The following is a 15,388-nucleotide window of genomic DNA, read 5'->3' as shown; positions in this document are numbered from 1 at the left end:
CCACTCTTCCAACTTTGACACTTGGGGCTAACATTGCTCTCAACAACTTTGTAAAGATCACTTCTTGGTATGACAAAGAAGAAGGCCACAGAAGCAAGGTGGTGGATTCCATGGCTTACATGACCTTCAAGGAGTAAGAAACCCTGCACTACCCACCCAAGCAAGAACAGAGAGGAAGAGAGAGGCCCTCAGCTGCTGGGAATCTCTGTCCCAACTCAGCCCCCAAGCCTGAGCAGCTCCCCTCACAGTCTTCATCCCAGACTCCCCCCGACCTCCAAGAGGAGGAGAGGGCTTTAGGGAGCCCTAATCTCTTGAATGCTAATAAAGTTCACTGTACCTGCAAAAAAATATATACAAATAGATAAATAAAATAAAAACTTAAAAACACAGGTACACAAATATATTGCATAAAATTACTTTCCAGATACATATACAAAGTGTACAGAAAATTCAAATGAGTTTTGTGTTTTGACTTGGTTTGCAACCTCAAGATATCTCATTACATAATGTCACTATTTCCAAATTTAAAATACTTATCTTAAGCATTTGAGATAAGGGATATTCAGTGTATACTTCTAGGACAAAGGGCACTTAGGCTGCTGAGAAGATATGAGATTTGACTGTGAGGAGGGCTAACAGCATGGGGAGACACATGCTAGCTCTTCAGGTACCCTGTATGACTGGGAGGACTGGAGGAAGTGAACAGTTTAGCCTCAGAAGTATAACTCATATTAAAACCCCATGCTGCTTCCAGTGATAGACATGGCAAGACCGTGATGGGACACACCTGCAGTCTGACAGGGGCAACCAGAAGAACATCAGCGTGGCCCAATGGCTCGGTGATAAATAGAATCTCAGCCTAGCTGAACATGGAACAAGAGATATCATGACAGCAATAAAAGTGAACATTTATTAAGCACTTGCTGTGTGTACGCACTGTGGTAAGCACCACCTCATTTACTCAACAAACCTTCCAGGGACTATTACTTTTCCTACTCTTTGGGTTTTTTTTGGCCCTTGGTGCTGAGAAAAGGAAATTTGATTTCCAAAGTTAATGGGGCAACTGATCAAGATGACTAAACAAGAAGCTTTCCCGATTATCCCACTGATGGGGGATACAAGGGAACTTCCATCCCTGTAATGACAAGAATGAAACTGAGATGCAGAGAGAACAAATTCTCAGTACATAATAAACACTATTTTAAAGCTGTTTACATATTTCAAACTTTAAAAATGGTCAACAGAACTATTCAGCAGTGCTGTCTGTCAATTCTGTTTCCAAATGACTGCCTGACATGGTTAGACAGGATAAGATGTCTTGCCAGGTGGTGGTGGTGGTGGTGCACACTGTTAATCCCATCACTGTAAAGGCAAGCAAAGCATACTGCAGTGGGCCTGTGCACAGAAGAGCAAGCTGTGTGCCTCTGTGCCCTTCTCAGGCTGGTCCTTGGCTGGTATCTTGGAGCTTGGATGTGAGGAGGGTTGAACTGTTAACTGATAAGTGTGGTTTAAGGTGTCTGGGCTGCACAATGTGGCTTAGGCTGAACACCTGTTTTCCTTCTGCGTGCCTGGAACTTGGATACTCGCCAGGGAGGAGGTACCAGGTCATGCAATAGGTGCCTTGAATAAAGCCTGGGCGCTCATCTCTAATGAGATTCCCTGATTAGCAACATTTCATACACGTCGTCACAACTCATTTTGGTGAGATTAAGCACATCCTGTGTGACTTTACGGAATCAGTGTCCTTGGAAGGCTACCCCAGGGTGCCCTTGGAATTTACTCCTCAGCCTGGCCTTGGCTGATTCTGTTATGTATCCTCTCATATGATAACTAATAACCATGAGCATACCCACTGCACTCTCATTGTTCGTGGTGGCAAACACTAACTTAGTAAGCACTGAGCCAATGTTCCTAAGGGAAACATGTGACCTCTATGTCCAGAGATCATGCAAGTTGCAGTATTTTATCCCCAAAGCAACTCATTACAGTGCTTCTATTTTCTTTGTATTTCAAAAGAAAAGGTTCAGAAGTATTTGGTGACTTCCCTAAGCCTGGGCCAGTAAGTAGAATCAAAGTTAGGCTACTTGTGCCATTACTCCCACAAATACCTTACAAGAAACAAATTAAAGGGGCAGGGCTGACTATGGCTCTCAGGCCGCCATGGTGGAGGAAGCAAGCAGCCAGAGCTTAAGGGAGCCAGTCACACTGTATCGTAGCCTGGAGGAGAGTGGTGAGGACCAGTGCTCAGCTTGCTTTATCCTTTCATCTGGGACTCCAGCCTGGTGAATAATGTCACAGGGATTTAGGTCTTCCCACCTAAGTCAACTTCATCTAAAAACTCCCAAACACATCCAGAGATCGTCTTCTAAATTCTGTGATTTTGGATCCTGCTAAGTTGACAATTACTGTTAGTCATCACAAAAAGAATCTCCAACCTTCGGGCATCTTTGCAGGAAAGAAGAAAGAAAAATGTAGTACGTCACCATGCCCGACCTTAGAACATGTCAGGAATGACTCCAACTCTTTGTCACCTTACAATCACTCAAGACTGCAAAAGCACCACCTGCACAGACATGGGGGTTACAAATACACCACAGTGAGAGGCAAAACTTTGTGAAGGCTCCAACTCAGATTCAGGCCTCCCTTCCTACAAAGGCACTGAGGAAGGAAACCACTGTGCAGAGTAGTAGGTGCGGAGCTCAGGATGACCTGCTCTTTGCATCTGTGATGCTACTGGATCCTTTCTGTTTGCTGTGCTGCGCTGAAGTGCATTCTTTGGTTCAGCTGCTATAGTTGGAGAATTGTGGCTGCCTCTTCCTTTTTAGAAATCAAATAGGAACTGTGGGGAAACCCATGGGAAAGGAAGGCCGACAAGTCACCTACTCTAGCTGTCCCAAGGCCTGAGCATCAATGCTCTTGTCTTTGACTAATATGCCCAAAGCTGTTCTCCTAGAAAACACTTGCCTCACTAGTTACATCTCAAACTGGCTACAGTGCCAGGGTCAAAACCAACATATGGGCCCAGAAAGAAATGAAGAAGGCACAGTCTAGAAAAGGCAACGTCCTTGTGGCTCCATGGTCCCAGCTCATCAGCAGAACTAAAGCTAGCAGCAGCAGAGCCACATGACAAGGACCACACCTACGCCAAGCAATCATTTCTGCATACTCAACAGACTCACAGACACTGACTCCTAGCTGTGCTGTAAAGAAAAAAAGGTATAGTACTCATCTTTATCCCTGGTTCTTAGCACGAGCATCAAAAACCTTGGAATTTCCTGATAAGAGTAGTTTTTGTTATCCATAAGAAATGCTTTTAGATTTGTGCTATGGGACTAGCACAAATGTCTATGATGACTCATAGTAGACCTTTAAATAATTTGAGGGGAAGACTAGCTCTATGCATGATTAGAGCACTGAAAGTTTCAGGTCTAATTTCACCTTCAATGGTGGAGAAGGGGCTGGTCGTGCCATGGCCAATGATCAATCAAGTACTTAAGCCTCCACGAAAGCCTGCCAACAAGCTCCTGGCAGCTTCGAAGTCATGCTCTGAGCACGGCCTATGTAGAAGGGCATGGAGACTCTACACCACCTCCCGCTGATACCTTGCCCCATTCATTACTCTATTTGGCTATTCCAGAGTGGCAACTGCTTCAATAGAACCCTATAAGTATGGCACTTTCCTGAGTTCCATGAACATTCCTATAAAGTACCAAAGTCAAAAGAAGAGTCATGGGAATTTGAAGCCAAGCAGCCAGAAGTGCTCAGGGACATCTAGGATTTATAGTTGTATGTAAACTGGGATGATCTGGGGCACTGAGCCTGTACACCTGTGGAGCATTAGAACTGCTGGATGCCCAGGAAGAGTCAGACAACTGTTGGAATGACAGACTGTATTTCCTGTTCTCCCACTCGCTCCCACTCTATTAACTAGCTTCTTCCTATAGACAAAGATAGTCAGTCCACCCTTAAGTACCTAAAACCACGAACACAAGGAACAGGATTACCTTTCCCCATCTCCCTAACTGTATTACTTTAGGGAATTCAGCTATGAAGACATCAGGTGATAAGTTGGGGTGCCACTCACAGAAAGTCAAACAAACAACTTCCACTGACACCATATGACACATCTGTTCTATCAAAGCCTCCAGAGACCCAGCTGTTTTGGTAAGATAATTTATATAGCTCCTGTTAACTCACAAAAACATGCCTTGAGTTCTAGACAGTTGAGTTCAGCATGCTTACTGCCTCTTTCCTTCCAGAGAGCACAACCACGCTGCAGAGATGATCCTTCTCCTCTCTAAGAAAGGCTCCACAGTAGCACTGGAGACACTGAGGAGTGCTATCAATGAACAAGTCCTTCAGAAGATTTGCTTGCTTAAAGACAAAACCTGGGCTGTATTGAGAAACCACAATGGAGGGAAATTCCAACTTGAAACAAACACACACACACACACACACACACACACACACACACACACACACGGTTACAGAGAGAAGCTCTTTCTTCCTAACTAGAGAACACTGGAGACCCGCCAAGCTTGGAGTCAATGGCAGCCACAGAATGTTCTACAAAGAAAGTGGCTGTGAGGCAGGAATCAGGCCTGTGTGCAGAGTTGTCTATGGAGCAGCTGGGCCCGACTACCCTGAGCCCTGCCCTGTGTGGGCTGCAGCCTCCAGGGTTTACTCCCAGCTGCAAGCCTTGGACAGCTCTCTCTGGAGAGGAAGGACTGCTGTGAAAGGCGGCCCATGGGAGCTGGTGTCCAGGCAAGGAAATGAGTCAGACTCTGAGATAGCTACAGGGTAATATGAGGTCAATGAAGAAGTCATGTCATCCTAGGTAAAGTTCACGGCATTTCCCCCTAGATTAAAGCTCTAATGCCGTCACGTCTATGGTCCTGACTCTGCTTGCGTGCTCTTCTCACTTACCCCATGAGAAGTCTGCTCGTGTACAACCTAACTACTTGTAGATTCATGGCACGTTGTTCCAGGCAAGAAAGAAGCCTCTGGGTAACCCAATCTGCCACTATTTTAAAAGCCCACCTGAGATGGCTAGACATGTCAGCATGGCCCTCTGTTCATAAACATAAAGTGCCGATAGAAAATTAGCAGATAGGTAAGGAAAATCATAGGGATAGGGATTGAGATTACTATAAACGTTCGTGCCTAAAACAACCTTCTTTTCTCATGAGACCAGAGACTACAGCCAGAGATCAAGTTGTCATCAGAAGGCTGGTTTCTAAGGACCTTCATGGTGTGTCTCCCTCGTGTCTTCCCATGGTCTCTTTCCATATGTGTCTTGTTCCAGTTTCTTCACCTTTCAAAGGACACTAGTCACACTGGATTAGTGCCCAGCCGAGTGACCTCATTCTAACTTAATTACTCCTTTAAAAAAACCTCTTTCCAAATACAGTTACATTCTTGGGGATAGGCTGTCAGAATACCAATGCACGAATGGGGCAAGGCATAATTCAGCCCACAACAGCATGAAAGAAAAAGTCTGAGGTGAGCAACCCAAAACTTGCCAAGAAAAAGCAGGAATGATACAAAGAAGAGAAGAAAAATAAGTTAGTATCATTCAAAGGTTTTCAAAAGGTCTCACAACCAGAAAAACATACTTCTGTGGAAAAAAGCAACCATAAACATTAAAACTTTTTAATGTTGAAAACCACAGCACCACCACCCAGAAAACACAGTGGCACAGACAGACACCTACACACACACACACACACACACACACACACACACACACACACACGCATGCATGCACTCACGCACTCACGCATGCACACAAGCACGCATGCACACACACCAATTAGAAGCGCCGTGGATGAGGAGAGAGACGTTAGTAAACACACATAAAACACTGGCCCGGATAAAGTGGTGCTTCTGTTGAAAACAATATAAAAAATGAGGACTCTGAAGTGGAGCTGAAAATGTCTAAGCTTGATTTATTCAGAGATACTTATTTGCTTTAGACTTTTTAAGACAAAAAATACAAACTTAGGTATGCATGTTAAAAATGTTGTGGACCAAGGTGGGTGGTCTGACTTGAGTATCCTACTCTTGGGTGGGGACGGAAGAAATTAGTAGTCCCATAAAACTGCCATTTCCCAGCTTCTAGATTTGTCTGGAAGGCCTGCTTCCATCTGCTCACAGGCATAGGAAGGCCAGCCTCATTCATGCCCTGCCCCTGCATTGGCATGCATACACTTGGCGCTGAGGTCCCCATCTGGGGCTGAGTTAACTCAGGACCATGAGGCTTCAAGACACCACTGGCAAGGATTAGAATCTCTTAGTTGTTTCCAAACCCGGCTAAGAATTGAAGGACTGTTTTAGAGAAACTGTTTCACCTCACATTTCTGTACGTGAGATACAATTTAAAGAAGGCCATTGATTTGAACTAGAGACCAAACCAACACAGTCATTCAAGTAAAGTGAATGTGTAAGAAAGCACGAGGCACAGATGTTTAGTCATAGGAGCTGAGCTTTAGTGACTCTAAGCAGACACCTGCCTCAAACAAGGCAAGCCACGCAATTGCTTGGACCTCACTCTTGTCCTCTATTCACAAATGCTGCCTGTCCCTGTTGTAGCCCAGTTCTTCAACCAGAACACCCTGCCCCTGTTATAGAATCATTAATTAAAGCCAGTTTAGAATATGATCTAAGATTGGCGTTATTCTTTTTGTTTTGTTTTGTATTTCCAGACAGGGTTTCTCTGTGTAGCCCTGGCTGCCCTTGAACTCAGAGATCCACCTGCCTCTGCCTCCCGAGTGCTGGGATTAAAGGTGTGCAGCACCCAGCTGTAGTTTTACTTAACAGAGGACAGCAGTACCTTCCTCATAGGCATGGTAGCCTGCACCTGGAGTGCCCAGTACTCAGGAGGCCGAGTGGTATGACAGTCTTTAGAAAAGGGAGTGGGGCGGTCTACTGGTCTGTGCTCTTTTAACCAAAGACCTATGAAGGCAAGCAGCAGTGGAGGCTCCCTGTAGGCTACTTCCAATGTGGGTGCCACACGCTGACCTGCTTCATGTTCTTAATCCAGTGAAACAGGTCCTAAGAATCCTCTTGAGATATGCGAACAGACACTGAACACTGGCTGCCTCCCTCGTAAGTCGAGAGTCTCCACACTATGGAGTACAACTGCTGTGATATATGGTGGGTTATACTTCTCCGTGGCTACATGGGGCGGCTGATCAGTGTGGCCAGTGAGGCAGGGAACAAACTGACTTGTCACTTTTAGGGCAGAGCACATAATTACAGGGACAAATGCTCCAGCACTCTCTTACTTCCTACTGTAGTGTCCAGCAGGGTCTGTTTCAACAACAAGCCAGGGGAACTGCGGCAACCCTTCTAGAAACTATGTTATATTTTGCTGTCATATGGAAAAACAAAAACTTTCTATTTGGAAAGATTTTTAAAGTGCTTTTTTTTTCCAACTACATTTCTATGTGAAATGTACTTCATTTACAACATCCAAAAGGATGTATTACAATGAGCCAAATTCAGAAACATACAAGAATCCAGCCAGCTTTACCACTCCAAACACAAATGTTTATAAAACTAGAGGGCAATGTGATTCCACAAACATCTTTGAAAAACTTACTTGCCATAAGTTTGTTTGTGTCAACAGATATGCTTACTAATTTGAAACTTATATTTATTAAATTTACATTTTACATGTAAACTTAATATTTTTTACATGTCTCATAATTTTAAATGCAGCAGCAAAAGAAATAGAAAAAAAAAAACCTTTCAGGATTTCACAATAATGTTTAAGAACATTAAGGTTCTAAACCACAAAGTTTGAGAGCTAGTTACTAGGTAAAGGTAACCAAAAGTCAAGTTTATGGAGTGATACTATTAGCTGGAGAGCCTAAAGTAAAATGTACCAATGATAGAGATACCTAACAAAGCTAAGTTACGTGTGTGTGTGTGTGTGTGTGTGTGTGTGTGTGTTACCCTTCACTCACACTTTTTAAAAAAGAATTGATAGAACCAACAGGAAGTTGCTATTCAGAAACACTGAAGGACATTTTATTTACATCTCTCAGAGGATAACACTTCACATTTTAGAAAGATATCTAACATGAGAATATACTTAATAAGCCAAATCAAATAAATATACATAAAACCATGCACACATCATGGCACATGTATGGAGGTCAAAAGGACACTCCCTAAAGTCAGTTCTCTCCTGCCACCTTGTGGGATTCAGGGACTAACAGAAGGTTGTTTCTGGCCTGCAAGCAAGCGTCTTGCCTTCTGATCCACCCCACCAGCCCACGCCTTTTCTGTCATCAGTTGGCTTTTCTTCTTCTTCTAGTTTATACAGGCTAACAGAATAGGGAAATTTTACACTGTATGAAATCTCTAGTTTCAAACACTCATACGTTTTATCTCTAGCACAACAAAGAAATCCATAGCCTAGAAGAATGGGAGGGGTTTCTCTACAGGTGACCATAAAGAAACTTAACTGACAAACTTTGGAAGGATCTGACACTAGGGTGGGGGAGATGATTCAGTGATTAAGAACACTGTCTGCAATTCCAGAAAACCTGGATTCAGTTCCTAGCACCTACACAATGGCTTACAATCATCCACAACTCCATTCTAGAGGACCCAATGCCTCTTCTGTCCTCCACAGGCTCCTGCATGTGATACATCTTTTAAATGCAATCATGTGCACAAAATAAATCTATTGTTTAAAAACTAAACACTGGATAGGATAGAAGAGGTTCCACTTCTTATACACCTTACCAGAACAAGACTAACTACAATCAATGCATAAAGAAACACCTAAAGAGATTTTGGAACTTCTGGTACAGTTGACTTGAACAACTTCCTCCTGTAAATCATCCTTTAAAGAAATCAGACTAAGAGGCTAGAGAGATGACTCAGGGGTTAAGAGCACTGATTGCTCTTGCAGAGAACCCTGGTTCCCAGCACCCACATGATGGCTCATAAGCATCCTTAACTCCAGATCCTGGAAATCTAATACCACATTCTGCCCTCTATGAGCGAGAGACACACATGTGGTACACATATGCATGCATTCAAAACACTCAAAATCATCTGAAAAAAAGTTGTGTCTTGTTTTAAAGAAAGAAGTCATCTCAAAGGGTCAGACAGTACTGACTTACAGCTAATCACAAATGTTATCATGTAAACGTGGCTAATCTGAATTATGTGGAAACAGACAAAAAGACACAGTGATGATGCAAATTTGTTTCTCACTGCTGCTCCAACAGTAGTAGAGACTGAGGCTCAGATCAGTTTTACTAGTTTTGAGGTCAAAATTTTCCTCCAGAGTTTTGAGGGGAGGCCATTTTCTGCATTTACAAGCTTACAGAGCTTCTTTGTATCCCTCTCTTTGTAGCCCCTTCAGTCCTCTTCAGAGCTAGAAGATATCATCTCGTCTCAGACATTGCATGTCAAATCTCCCCTGCCTCTCACCTGCAGCCTCACCTTTTCTTTTGTGGTACGAGATGTGAAATTTAGAGCCTACTGCCTGCTACACACCCATCCCTGCCTCTCTCTTATATGGATACCTGTAACTGCATTTAGGGTCTACCTGGATAATACCATATACTCTTCCTGTCCTGACTGTCTCAAGTTGACACAGCTGTAAAGTCCCTTTTGCCCCTATAAGGCAACATTTCAGTGATGGAGCTGTGCCTGTCTTGCAGGGTTTGGGGGAGGTAACTACAGTTTAATTCTCACTTTTCACAGTGAAAATTCAGCCAGGAATTCTAACCAATCAGTAAGTGCTGATCCACTGAAGTGTATGAGGTTCTGAGAGCATCGTGTCCTTCAGTGAACAATCTCATTTCTTGCTCTCTGAAGGAAGGACTCGTTAGTTTCCTTGCCCCCAGAATTGGTGTTAGGAAGCCAAGTGGCCTTCTCTGTCACCCTGCTCTCCCATTCCCTACATACAACAAACCAGTGATATACAGGTTCCCATCGCTGGGATTTCCCCTTCCCTGCTACTCTTTCCTTTATTAGGTCTGCTCATTGTGCATGAGCAAGTCACTGGCATTGGCCAGATGCTCTTCATTCTCTATGGTAAGGATAAAAATGGACTTCTCAAATTGATGATAATTTGATCCTTTGGTTCTGTGGTTATGTTCTAAGTACAGTGCATTTATTAGTAAGGTTTGACCCTTGTCTCCAAAACGGTCTGGCTGGTCATCATTTTAGCCTATTGCTTCTCTAAGGAAAATCAAAACAATGATTTTGTGGCTCTATAAATCATATGGAGATATTTACAACAAAATACCCATGTCCATGATTCTGATTTCTCTGAAACACATGAGTCATAGTACAGATCCCAGTGGGCTGCAGGCCTGATCCACCTAGAGATACCTCCAGCCTTGGTTCAGTTTAGCAAAAGAAATGGAGGCTGACTGAAATCCTGTCGGGTGGGATTTTGTATTGTTTTCATCCTGAGAATATCAGTTCTTGTGAGAGAAAATGGCTGAGTCTGCTCTATCTCAGAGGAGAAAACACATATCAGAAAACCACCCATGTAAATAACTGTTGGCTCCCTGGGAGGTCACCACAGAGAAACCCAGATTATGTTGGCAGCACATGGAAAAGTACTCTGTGTTTGTCTAGATACGCATGCATCCATCTGAGTGTGGGATGGTAATGGGGTGGGGGTGAAGTGGGAAGGATGCAAAGATGTGGGGTAAACTATGTGATACAGAGAGAAACCACTGTCAGTGACTGTAACCTCTGTGTGACACATGTAACTGTGAAGGTTCCGTGCATGTGTCACATGAGCATATAGGCGGCAGTGTGACAGTGCAGTACTAACTCCGTCCTCTCAGTGTAGCCTGTACAGGCGTGGCAGCCTGCTACAATCAACCTGCTCTCCACCCAACATTCAGATTTACGTGGCTAAAGTTCTATGGTAGACAGTAGAACCTCTCATCAAGGCTACAGGTGAAACCGAACCTTCCAATAGGCTGGCCTTAAGGGGACTTTTCCCAGCTGTCTGGGTGGGTACAATGTAAGCACAAGGGTCCTCAAATGTGGAGGGGAAGGCAGCACTAGAAGCCGTTGGGGATACAGTATTGTTGTTGGCTTGGAACATGGAAAGGACAGTAAGCCAAGGAATGTGGGTGGCCACTAGAAGCTGGAAAAGGCAAGGAAACCAATCCATCCCTAGAGCCTTCAGAAAGGAATGTTGATCTCTTGTTGATATATTGGTTTTCACCCAGCAAGACTCAAGTCAGACTTGTATGCTACTGAACCATAAGACACTATGTCTGTGTTATTTTAAGCCTCTACTTTTGTGATAATACTGTAACAGTAATCGAGCGCTAATGCAGACACAGCCTAGGCTTTGAGGAGTGTTAAAGCTCTACAAGTAATTCTAATTTGCAGCAAAGTCTGGTAGCCACTGAACCAAAGACAAAGGCATGCTGGTATGCTTGCTTGTGCTGGGAAACGTGGCAAATTTACCTGAGAAGGTAGTAAGTCCCACACAAAACCATGCATCTTTCATCCTCAGTCACGTACCCACAGACACTGTGGCCTGCATATGCCACAGGAAGACATGGTCATCAGTTCAGGCCAGAGCCTCTCTGCCCCAAACAGGCAAATTTCCTTGAGATTAAAAAAAATAAACAACAGATAGCCACAGCTTTTTAAGTAAAGCTTATTATCTTACTAATACTGTCGCACAGTGAAGGGACTGAGCAATGCCTGGATCAAACACAAATCAGTAAGTGGCCTATTCATGTCAGTAGCAAGAGAAGGAACACATTGTCCCCTCACTGCGATGCTCTCCCAAGCTGCCTTAGGACTGTAGAGACAGAGGGTTCTCCATTTGCTTATGTGTCTATTTGCATGTGACAGATGCTCAACAGCTGGGTTTGTTTATTTATAATAGAGAAATGGACTGAAACCATGGGAACAATGACCACATTCCTCCTTGGGATCAAGGAGGGGAGCGCCTGTTGTATGGTTTTGGCAAGTGCAAGGCTCCCTGCAGAGAGAGACTCCATCCACTACCAGGACTTGCACACACACCCACACATGACGCTAACTTTCCTCAGAAGCCACTCCACTATGGCACTGTCCCCAAGCTGAAACTTCAGAGCCTTTCACAGCTCCTTTGCCTCCCTACCCTGACTTCCTTGCTGAGGAAGCTGGTTCCACAGAAAAGGAGTCATATCAGAAAACAAGTTCAGTTCCACCTTTTATAAAAGATATGGCATTCAGAGGTCTCTCTGCACCTCTGAGCCTCATTCTAAGCAGTGATGACATCACCTACCTGCCCTCACGCACAATACACAACATGCTGTGGACAAGAGTATAACTAGGGCCAGGGCATCACATCTATGCTGTGGCGTCTCCAACTTCTTGTCTTGTCTACTCTCTAAGATGCTACCGCAGACTCAATGTCTCCATTTGGACCTCTCATTGGCATTTCTGGTTATATGCATTTAATTTGGACTTACAGTCGTCACTCACAAACCACTGAAGCCTCTTGATTTCTCTGACTGGACCCCTCATGGTGAGAGCGCTGGTTGTTTCCTGAATGTACCCTGCTCTGCTCTTGCTATGCTTGGTCAGGTTCTCACCTCTTACATAACCCAAGCACAAAAGCCTTCAAGTCCTAAGGCTCCAGACCACTGTAGCCTACAAGTCCTCCGTCTGAAACCACTTCTGTCACATCAAGGCCTGAACAGACATCTTCAAACTGTTTTTGCCCCATGACCTGGTCATTTATGATGAAAGGCGAGCAAACTCCACTGGGTGCAGAGATGAGATGAGGCCCAACACAGCTTTCTTATGCTTTGTATCAAGGTACCAAACACTGAGCAATTTCACATCTTCCACAGAGAAGAAAAGCTCTTGGAATAAATAGATCATAAGTTATTTGTCAAAACAGTAGGGCCAGCTATGGTCAGTATATGCCTACAATCTCAGCACTTGGGAAGCAGATACAGAAGAGAACAACGCAAATTCAAAGATAGCCTGATCAGCATAGTGAGTTCAAGACCACCAGGGCTATAAAAATCAAAATTAATTAAAGCAGTCACTGAGGACTAGAAAGGTTTTAATGACACTTCTTTATATCATATTTGAAAACGGCAATGTAAACTGTCCACAAATCACCACAGGCGCAATAAGTCACTGCAGACTACTGACTGCAGACCCTCTGTGCCACGGAACCGCGACTGACTGAGTGAATATGTGATCAAGCTCAGACTCGTTCTTACCATTCTGTTCATCCAGTTCATTCCCAATTTCCTGGCCCATTTGTTTTTGGCGACTTATGATAGAGGAAAGGGCATCAAGACCCGCGTCCTGTTCTGAAAGAAAAGGAAAAACAACTGACTAAAAGTCAAAAGAAAACACTTTAAAGCTAATATAAATACACATAACACACATATTGACAGACAGACAGGCACACACACACATGTACACACACACACAGAGATCTCTCCAGGCAACTGACGCTGTCCAACATATAACAAAAGTGGCATTGGTGGCATTATCGGAACAATTTTAATACTTACTTCACGTCTCAGACAGAAATAATTTCCTGATAAATTAATTACTCATGTATGAAATGGAAATTTTATTAAATTTGGCAACACTGACATTTAACCCTCTAGTATATAATACAAACAGAACATGTATAAATCAACAATAACAGGGTATGCATACACATAGGTACACATGTGTTGGAGTCAGAAGACATCTTATAGAGGTGGTTCTCTCCGGCGGCGCAAGGCTACCTGAAGCGGGAGGGACCTGCAGATCCTGAGCACTATGTGGTTTATGGAAGGTAAGCTCAACGCACTGAAAGAAATCCTCAAGACTTCAATCTATCCACTCTTACTAAGTCTAGGAAACATATATAAGAACACATGCAGCTAAGCAATAATGCTTCAACAAGGCTCTTCCCTAAAACACATCCCTTGTGCTGAAATCAAATTACTGCCTCTCTGTTTATCTTTTTGGTTATTCTGGAACTTTTCCTGGAGCCCTTGGCTTTTTTTCCTCTGCACGAGGTGTGATGCTTAAAACTGATTATCAATTTCATAGATTCTTCTAGAATCACCTAGAAGACAAGCCTCTGTCAGGCCTAGATGAGATTCCCTTGTTTAGGTTACATGAGGTTGGAAGACTCACCCTTAACATGGGCCCGGGTTCCAGACTATGTAAGAAGGGAAGCTCCTTGTGCATGAGCACCGTGAGGCCATGAGCACCGTGAGGCCATGAGCACCGTGAGGCCATGAGCACGGTGAGGACATGAGCACGGTGAGGCCATGAGCACAGTGAGGCCATGAGCCCCATGAAGCCATGAGCACAGTGAGGCCATGAGCACCGTGAGGCCATGAGCCCCATGAAGCCATGAGCACCGTGAAGCCATGAGCACCGTGAGGCCATGAGCACCGTGAGACCATGAGCACGGTGAGGACATGAGCACGGTGAGGCCATGAGCCCCATGAAGCCATGAGCACAGTGAGACCATGAGCACCGTGAGGCCATGAGCCCCATGAAGCCATGAGCCCCATGAAGCCATGAGCACAGTGAGGCCATGAGCACCGTGAGGCCATGAGCACCGTGAGGCCATGAGCACCGTGAGGCCATGAGCACGGTGAGGACATGAGCACGGTGAGGCCATGAGCACAGTGAGGCCATGAGCCCCATGAAGCCATGAGCACAGTGAGGCCATGAGCACCGTGAGGCCATGAGCCCCATGAAGCCATGAGCACCGTGAAGCCATGAGCACCGTGAGGACATGAGCACGGTGAGGCCATGAGCCCCATGAAGCCATGAGCACAGTGAGGCCATGAGCACAGTGAGGCCATGAGCACCATGAGGCCATGAGCACCGTGAGACCATGAGCACGGTGAGACCATGAGCTCCATGAAGCCATGAGCCCCATGAAACCATGAGCACCGTGAAGCCATGAGCACCGTGAGACCATGAGCACGGTGAGACCATGAGCACAGTGAGGCCATGAGCACAGTGAGACCATGAGCACGGTGAGACCATGAGCACGGTGAGACCATGAGCATGGTGAGACCATGAGCACGGTGAGACCATGAGCACGGTGAGACCATGAGCACGGTGAGACCATGAGCACAGTGAGGCCATGAGCATGGTGAGACCATGAGCACGGTGAGACCATGAGCACGGTGAGACCATGAGCACAGTGAGGCCATGAGCACCGTGAGGCCATGAGCCCCATGAAGCCATGAGCACCGTGAGACCATGAGCACCGTGAGACCATGAGCACAGTGAGGACATGAGCACGGTGAGGACATGAGCACAGTGAGGCCATGAGCACAGTGAGGCCATGAGCCCCATGAAGCCATGAGCACAGTGAGGCCATGAGCACGGTGAGGACATGAGCCCCATG

The 15,388-nt window shown here is 44.9% G+C and overlaps 1 protein-coding gene across 2 annotated transcripts in view; it reads right to left on the bottom strand.

The window, feature by feature from the left end:
• Positions 1–15,388, bottom strand: part of Stx8 (syntaxin 8) — a 229,746-nt gene that overhangs the window by 160,249 nt on the left and 54,109 nt on the right. For both annotated transcript variants that reach the window (XM_028780195.1, XM_028780196.1), the window contains exon 6: positions 13,233–13,325. In XM_028780195.1, coding sequence (XP_028636028.1) covers positions 13,233–13,325 — 93 coding nt within the window. The remainder of the gene's footprint in view (positions 1–13,232; positions 13,326–15,388) is intronic.

This window comes from Grammomys surdaster, unplaced genomic scaffold (genome assembly GCF_004785775.1).
Source record: "Grammomys surdaster isolate TR1022 unplaced genomic scaffold, NIH_TR_1.0 364, whole genome shotgun sequence".
Classification (NCBI taxonomy): Eukaryota; Metazoa; Chordata; class Mammalia; order Rodentia; family Muridae; genus Grammomys; species Grammomys surdaster.
This window is presented reverse-complemented; position numbering and strand designations above follow the sequence as displayed.